Raw genomic sequence first — 9127 nt, 5'->3', positions numbered from 1 at the left:
TGCTACGCATTTTGCCGTCTTCTCCTGCGCCATCGTTACTAAGCAACGGGGTAAACAGCTGCTGGCTTGATGACGAAAACGAACCGCGGTTCGGACCCAAATAATTTAATGTGAACACAGTCCAGCGAGGGCAGGGGGAGGGGGGAGCAATCGAACTCGGGTTCGGACCAAGCAATCGAACCAAGTGTGAAAGCACCCTTACTATTAATCACAGAACCGGCTTTACTGACGAGATGCGCATGACAATCACATGCGATTTATCGTGCAGCCCTAAGTTTGTTTGTTGATCACAAAGTACAAATTAGATGAGGAAAACTAGGAAGCCGGGTGTATTCAAAGCTCTGCCATTACTGTCTAGAGTGCGTGGAATGGTGCGCTGTGATTGGTTGAGCGGATATATCGCATTCTGCAGAGAAGGGAGACTGGCGTTTGTCGCGGTTTGGAAAGAAAGGGAGAAAACATGACAGAATAACTCGGATATCGCATTTTGCGTAAAATTAAAAATGGACTTTTCAATGCCGACCAGATACAATACTGATTTTGGCGGAAACTCCATTTTTTTTTAAAATGGCGTTTATCGCGTTTTGGAACCAAACTCTTTATATATATAAATATATTTATATATTCACCTGTATGTACTTGTGTGTAAAATCCACTGCTGTGTGTGTTACAGAGTTTTCGGCTTCCCCGTCCATTACACAGATGTGTCCAACATGAGTCGTCTCGCCAGGCAAAGGCTTCTGGGAAGGTCGTGGAGCGTGCCTGTGATTCGCCACCTCTTCGCTCCGCTAAAGGAATACTTTGCCTGTTACTGAAGCTCCGCCCACCACACATCATGATGGCGTCGTGACATCCCTCCTCTTCCTTTCCTGCATATCCAATAAGTTCCACCTTCTTGTGGTCTTCATTTTTGCTTGTGGCCTCTAAATGGCTGGTGCTATCCTAATATTACTATTCAACCCACTAGACAGTCACATTTCAGATATTTATTTGAAAACATTACTGAGTCCAGATTTTTGATTTTCTTGTATTTTATTGTCCGTCGTTTTAGTTTTTTTTGTCATGTTCCAACTGTGACAACTCTTTCTCTCTCACACAACTGACAGAGACAAAATGTGTGTGTGTTTGCAAGTGTATGTTTGTCCAAGTGTGAAAATATAGAGCACAAAGCGCTGGATGACAGGTGTGAAACAGAAGCAGTCGCTCTTTGAATACTCAAAGCAGGCGAATCCCGTCCCCCAACCCTAAAACTTATGTTACGCCGTGAACTAACCAGGTATGATATGGAAACTTTCAAGATTCAAGTCATATTTGATGTTTAATATATAAAGAATCTCACAGAAAATATGTCTAGGTCATATTTCATAATGCAAAAAAAAAGTAAGGTTCTAAAATGGGCTAAGAAAAAACTAAAATTCTTAGTTTTTTATCTTTGGATGAAATTTGACTGGGCATATTTTCATGAGATTGATTAAGCAGTGCTACAGTGCTATTTCTACTATTACATTAATAGAAATCAGGTAAATCACATCTAGTTAGGACGAAGTGTCAGATTAACATGGAAGAAATGCAATTTATCACTTATCGCTTTGTCATGTGGTGCCTGGTTAGTATACGTGTGTGTAACATCGACACAAACATCATTTTCACACATAAACACACATTTCCTGTGAGAGAGAAAATGTGCTTGAAAAATCAACAATACACTGTTTACAGGTTGCGGTCTTATTATGGTACTACTAAACTTCAGCAATTATTCACTCACAACTAACTCCACTATGGTGCTCTCTCTCTCTCTCTCTCTCAGCAATACAAACACAGCACACAGTCCCGTATTATGCCTTTCTGCTGGAGCCTATAGGGCACATATGAGAGAGCTGTGTCTTATCACACACACACACACACATGCACGCTGAGAGCTGTGTTATACACTCATACACCGTAAAGGGACAGTTCACCCAAAAATAAAAAATTCTGTCCTCATTTACTCACCCTCATGTCATTCCAACCACATACACACTGCAGCTAAATTTGGTTGTCAATTCACTTTTTGGTGCTTAATCCTGTTCTGTACACACTTACAACCACATTTTACAACCAAATTAACTCATTTACAAAAATTGTAAGTGGTGTGTATGGAACGGGGTTGCCAGGTCTGAGAACAAAACCAGTCCAATTGCTAATCAAAACTTGCCCATTTTTTTTTTCTTTCATCAAGGGGTTATGGTGTTCGCTTTAACCCGCAGATTAAAAAACAACCCACGGAAACATTATAAAAGTAGTCCAGTTCTGTGGGAAAACCGCTGACTTGGCAACACTGGTACGCAACCAAGCTCAACAACTAGTTGTTCATGAAGCATTTCAGCGTATATCAGAGTTGTCTTTTCTGTATGTGCGATGCAAGAAATCACAGTGAACGAGGTACGTTCTGACTCAGTGTTGCCAGATCTTGCTAGAAAAACAGCAAATAACAAGCCTGTAATGAGCTTAAAAACAAATGCTTTATCTTGTAAAGATATCACATACCAAAATATCGTGACATGCACCTGCTGTATGAGTAAACACAAGTCCAAAGACGATTAATAAGCATTGCTTATAATAAGTGGAAGTGGCAACCCTTCAAGAGCGTGATCCGCAAATCAGCCTTCCAAACTTAAACAAAACACAACAGCTCTGTTGATGGTGGTTTCATTTAAATTGACGAACACAACTTGGTCTTTGGTCACTTTGATGAGGTGAATAACGGATGACATTGGTTTAATTTTTGGGTGAACTACTCCTTTGTGAGAGAAATTTATTTTCTTTATAAGATCATGTCGTTTGCTGTCGTCTCTGATGCAATATTCTGCCAACAACACACACCGACCTTCCGCATGTTGAAATGGAATTACTTGCATCCGATTCTGCCAGATCTTGCCGTTTTCAGTCCAGATACCACCACTCTTACTGTATTTCGTGTTTGTGTGTGTTCAGTCGGGTATCAGGGCTGTGTCGTTTTTAGCCCCTGCATGTGTTTCTACTGTTGGTGCAGAAATTCAATGGTGCCGCAGATATTCCATGGTGCTTCGTTCTCACTCTCTCCTGGCTTGCATTCTGCTTCAGGTTCAGCTCGGCTACGTTCACACCGCAATTGTGTGATTTTTGGCCCAGATCTGTTTTTTGATGAAAAATCATGTTTTCATCTTCCATCTGAGACACTTTCATATGTGGAGATTAATCATGGAAACATGCAATGTGGTTCATGTGATTTTTAACATTCACTACTGGTCAAAAGTTTGGGGTCAATAAGATTTTTTTGATTAATATTAATAAGATGAATGTGACTTTTTAAAAAGATTAATATGTTTACTCAGCAAGGATGCATTAAACCGATTAAATGTGACAATAAAGACATTTATAATATTACAAAATATTTATACAGTATTTCAAATAAATGCTGGTCTTTTGAACATTCAGTTCATTAAAGAATCCTGAAAAATGTCAGTTTTCACAAAATATGAAGCAGCACAACTGTTTTCAACACTGAAATAGTAAGAAATGGGCCCTGCTGTAGTGCTTTGAGCTCTAGACTCAGGTTCCAAGAGGGTATAGAGGGGGGCCGGGAAGGATTTAACCTTCTTGCCCCCCTAAGGAACCTGACGACCAAGTCATGCCTCTCTACCGACTTCCCTTCCACGGGGTCGTGGTACGCAGCAATCGCAGCCACATAGACTTTAAGGGTGGAGGGAGACAGCCTTCGCTCCAACCCTTTCTGCAAAAAGGACAGCACGACTCTTATCGGGCATCTTCGGAGGTCCTCACCACTCGACGAACAGGTTCCACTTCAAGGCATAAGCATGTCTCGTAGACGGTGCTCTTGCCTTAGTGATGGTGTCTACTACCTCTTGGGGTAGGCCATCTAGAATCTCCGCGTCCCGTCCAGGGACCAGATGTGAAGTTTCCAGAGGTCTGGACGCGGGTGCCAAAGGGTGCCCCGTCTCTGAGTCAGTAGATCCTTCCTCAGAGGAATATGCCAGGGAGGGGCTGTCACAAAGAGCATTAGTTCTGGGAACCAGGTCCGAGTGGGCCAGTAGGGCATCACAAGCAGGACCTGCTCCTCGTCCTTCCTGATCTTGCACAGTGTCTGTACGAGAAGGCTCACTGGGGGAAACGCATACTTGCGCAGGCCCCCGCGGCCAGCTGTGTGCCATTGCATCCGTGCCGAGTGTTCCCTCGGTCAGGGAGTAAAACAACTGGCAGTCAGAGGCTGGACCGTCTAGCGATAGAGTCTCCACTCTCCGGGGAGCGCAGCTCGTGACAGTTCGTCGGCTGCACGGTTGAGCAGACCCGGAATTTGAATGGCACGAAGCGACCTCAGATGATTCTGACTCCAGAGGAGGAGGTGGCGGGCGAGTTGCGACATGCGACGGGAGCGTAGACCACCTTGTCGGTTGATGTACATAACGGTCGCAGTGTTGTCTGTTCAGACCAGCACGTGCTTCCCTTGTACGCGCCTTCTGAGCCGGTCCAAGGCAAGGCGTACTGCTAACAACCAGTGGTGTAATGTAACAAAGTAATAATACTTCGTTACAGTACTTAAGTATTTTTTGGGAGTATCTGTACTTTACTTGAGTTTTTATATTTCAGCCAACTTTTACTCCACTACATTTCCTAATTAAAATGTATACTTTTACTCCAATACATTTCCCCGAAGCATATTCGTTACTTACTACAAAATAGTCAGAAGTCAGGAGAACACGGAATGCAGGAAAGAAGGTTTGACGAATCAGTGGTCTGCCGTCTGCAAGTTAGACTCATGCTCATGTGCAAGCAAGTGCGCGCACCACCGCAGATAATTCATTTTCCACTCAAGTCGAGTCTGGGGTGTGTGATACAGCATCGTCTGCAATAATATGGTAAGTGTTGTTGTAATGACACTGCCCCCAACACTGGCTGCCCCTGCAGCTGCCATATGCCCCAGCGACCGAATCCAACTCCATACAGAGAAAAGAGATCCTCTGCATCGAGTTGAGTTTGCTCTTTTCCCAGTTGACCCGAAGGCCCAACCGGCTGAGGTGCGAGAGCACCAAGTCCCTGTGTTCGCACAACTGATCCTGAGACTGAGCAAGTATGAGCCAGTCATCGAGGTAGTTGAGAATGTGAACGCACTGATATGCTCATCCTTCGAATGCGAACCGCAGCAATGGTCTGTGGTGCGGAAGGATCGATACATGAAAGTACGCGTCCTTCAGGTCGATCGATGCAAACCAATTTCGGGGACGGATGCACCCGAAGATGCGTTTCTGCGTCAACATCTTGAACAGTAACCGGTGAAAGGCACGGTTCAAGACACGAAGGTCCAAGATTGGTCGTAACCCACCGCCTGTCATAACCCACCGCCTCTCTTGGGTACAATGAAGTAGGGGCTGTAAAACCCCGTCTTCATATCAGCTGGAGGGACCGGCTCTATTGCGTCCTTCGCCAGTAGGACTGCGAACTCCTACGCCCAGTTCCACGGCGCCACTTGCTTGAGGCTGATGCGGATGCAGCATGGGAGCGGGGGTGGACGCAGGGGGCCGCCCTCGGAGATGAGCAGGCTGGGGCGCTGTGGCCGGCGGACGGGTGGAGACAGCAGTTGCCCGCCGGGGCAGGACATGTCAGATCACCTCAGTCTGCTCCTGTGCAGCCGAGAACTGCTGGGCCACGTTCTTGACTGCGTCGCTGAAGAGGCCGGTTTGGGACACAGGGACCTTGAGGAACAGAACTTGTCGGCGTCCCTCATTTCGGCCAGAGATGGCGCTCCTGGACCACAAGTGTGGACACTGCATGACCCAGAGAACTCGCAGTGACCTTCGTCGCTCGGAGCCTGAGGTCAGTTGCTCTTTCAAAACTTACGGATCGTGACCACTCACGTGCAGGTCCCTCAGTGCTTTAGCCTGAAGAACCTGCAATAACGCCATAGCGTGTAAGGCGGAGGCCACATAAGCATCGCCGGACAGACAAGACGAGTACCTACAGACCCGGGAGGGGAGGCACGGTTTGCCCTGCCGGGTGGAGGCGGTGTCAGGACACAACTGCATTGCAACCGACCGCTCCACCAGGGGGACCCCAGTATACCCTCTAGCTGCACCACCGTCGAGAGTGGTGAGGGAGGAGGAGTTAACAGGTCGGATTCCGGCAGAAAAAGGTGCCTTCCATGACCTGGTAAGCCCCCTCATGCACCTCCGGGAAGAATGGCACCGGGGCCGGGCGCTGAGAACCAGCGCGGGCCACCCCGAAGAAGCAGTCGTCCAACCTTGAGGGCTCGGGACACGGTGGAGATTTCCACTCGAGCCCTACCCTCACGGCGGCCCGGGAAAGCATAGCCGTCATTTCCGGATCCGATTCAGGCATTGCGAGGGTTGGTTCCCTGGAGGGTTTGCCATCACTGTTACCCTCAGACCACCAGTGCTACTGCCTGAAGTAGCCCCCGCCTGACTGCCGCAATGATGAGAACTAGATCGAGGCAGAGGCAACGGAGCTCCACACCTTTTGAGGTAACTGAGCTTGGCCCGCAACTCCGAGATGGTCATCTTCCCGCAATGAGAACATGACTCGTCCATGAACGCCACCTCAGCGTGCTTAATGCCCAGACACATGAGGCAGCGATCGTGACCATCATCCGATACCAGGTAACGACCACATCCAGAAACGCACGGGTGATATGTTGTCTGTAGCAAGACGCAATGTCATCTTTACAAAGACACAACGTCGAGTTTGCCAGATGCAACGTCGTCTTTACAAAGACGCAACGTTGAGTTTACCAGACGCAACGTCGTCTTGAAAAAAAGACCCACCCGTGAATGCTCTTTTAGGGAAAAAGCTCTTTCAGTGTGCTGAAGCGCACAGGGGAGATGGCCACCTGCAACACAAACAGGGGGTAGTGCAGCCTGATGTGTGCAACCCATTCGACACGGGAAACCACCACCGCTAAAGCGCCGTACCGCCAACACCAAAAGCTCCAAAGAGCGCGCTGAACTCGTTCAGTCTCCTTCTCTCAGAAGAGTAGTCAGGAGTAAAACGATGTGATTGCTTGGCTCCGAAGCAAAAAGCTGAGTATGCGTTGCACCTGCTGCCTAGTTATACTCGCGCTGCGATCAGCAGCAGCTGGATGCAATCATTGCATGCCAATGTGGATTGGCTTGTTTAGTTTACACTCGAAGTGGATTGGTCTCTCTAAGCGAGATCCCAATTCGTCGGTCATTACCGATGTGGCGGGTCGAGAGTGACCGACTGAAAGAGAACAGCATATTAGAATGATTTCTGAAGGATCATGTGACACTGAAGACTGGAGCAATGATGCTGAAAATTCAGCTTTGATCACAGGAATAAATAACATTTTATTCAAATAGCAAACAGCTATTTTAAATCGTAATAATATTTCACATTATTGCTGTTTTTATTGTATTTTTGATAAAATAAGTTAGTATAATTGTATCGTTGATTTAACCTTGCCATACATTTTTAAATTCTACTATATGAAGTGTTGAAAAGGAGATTGTAATATTTAAATAAAATGTATAATTACATATTTTCAAATGCCTTTATTTAAAAAAAAAAAAAAAAGGTGTCCTAAAGTCTGAGACCACACTGAAAATCTGGGATTCAAAGTGTAATGTGAAAATAAACATTAATTTTTAGGATTTCAGAAAATAAAAATTGATCAAATTAATTATAAAATATTTCAGATTCTGAATTAGGCTCTTGCGATGTGAGCGTAGCCTTTCTCTCTGGTGCTGAACTGCATACAGATCAGTCAAAGTGCTAATCTAAAGGCTGACTAGTATTGTGTTTCTGCCGTTCCGGTTTTTGATAATCTTGACATATTCAGTGCTCCTTCGGTCGGGATTCTGGGAAAGTGGCCCATCTGTGTGATGTCATAAAAGCTGGTCACATGGTGCTCCCAGAATCCAGAGTCCTCTTGTGGTGCAAGTGGAGAGTTCATACTTGGATTACGTGCAAACTGGATTACTGTACAACTCTACTACGTGTGCTGTTTTATAGTCCTGTTTCACATCTGAAGTAAACAGGACTCTGGTGCTCACAGAGATGTGCTTCGAAAATCGAGAATTTTTGTACGAATTTGCTCATTCGATTGGCCCTCGCTAGAGGGAAGAGTTTATACAGATCACATTTCAACCGGGAAAGCAAACTAGCACATTGGACTACTTCTTATTTGTGGGTTGCTCATTTCTTCGAACTTTTGGCTGACGTGTTGAAATCTGGTCAGCTAACTCATTACCTGAAAGATGGTTTTATTTTCAGTTTAGATTCAGATCTGAATTATTGTATCACAGTTGATGTTGAGATATGCTTATGGCCCGCAGGTTATAGTAAACTTCTGCTTTAGCTCATGCTCAGAAACCAAACTTAAAGGAGAGCATCCTGCTATTTAGCTGTTTGATGGGATTGTTGTTGGATAATAGTAATTCACTTTGGGCAACATGATTCAAAACATGTTGCATTTTTGAGTCTTTTAAAGAGTAAGTTTAAATGCAAAAAAGTCAGCGTATTCTGTCTAGAAATTATTTACAGAGATACTGTCAATTTTTGTTGCCAAAAACCTCTAAGAAGAACATGCACGTCCATGACCAGCATGATGTCTTTTGTTGAGTTTTGTAGACTATTGTGACCCCCCCAAAAAAACACCCCCCTTAAAGGAATAGTTCACCCAAAAATGAAAAATTGCTGAAAATGTGCTCACCCTCAGGCCATCCAAGATGTAGATGAGTTTGTTTCTTCATCTAAACAGATTTGGAGGAATTCAGCTTTACATCACTTGCTCACCAATGGATCCTCTGCAGTGAATGGGTGCCGTCAGAATGAGAGTACAAACATCCACACCACTCCAGTCCATCAATTAATGTCTTGTGAAGTGAAAAGTTTAGTGTTTGTAAGAAACAAATCCATCATTAAAACGTTTCTGGTTCTCTCTATCCATAATGTTGCTTTCTCCGTAAAAAAAAAAAAAAGGTCTTGTCTGAATCAGGAGTGAAGTATGCACAGATCAAGCACTATTTAAAAGTGAAAACAGTCTAAAACAGCTCTAAACAAATATGTTGGTAAATTTTGATGTGAGAGGACAACAGGGGATGGAGTTTTTCACTGA

General features: G+C 45.0%; 1 protein-coding gene across 4 annotated transcripts in view; it reads left to right on the top strand.

Annotated features, from left to right (window-relative positions):
* LOC107721450 (DNA (cytosine-5)-methyltransferase 3A-like) overlaps window positions 1-1036 on the top strand; it is a 50517-nt gene extending 49481 nt beyond the window's left edge. For all 4 annotated transcript variants that reach the window (XM_016529465.1, XM_016529463.1, XM_016529464.1 and 1 more), the window contains one exon: window positions 674-1036. In XM_016529465.1, coding sequence (XP_016384951.1) covers window positions 674-815 — 142 coding nt within the window. In that variant the 3' untranslated portion in view covers window positions 816-1036. The remainder of the gene's footprint in view (window positions 1-673) is intronic.
* Window positions 1037-9127: the final 8091 nt, after the last annotated feature.

This window comes from Sinocyclocheilus rhinocerous, unplaced genomic scaffold (genome assembly GCF_001515625.1).
Source record: "Sinocyclocheilus rhinocerous isolate Xijiao unplaced genomic scaffold, SAMN03320098_v1.1 scaffold454, whole genome shotgun sequence".
NCBI lineage: Eukaryota > Metazoa > Chordata > Actinopteri > Cypriniformes > Cyprinidae > Sinocyclocheilus > Sinocyclocheilus rhinocerous.
This window is presented reverse-complemented; position numbering and strand designations above follow the sequence as displayed.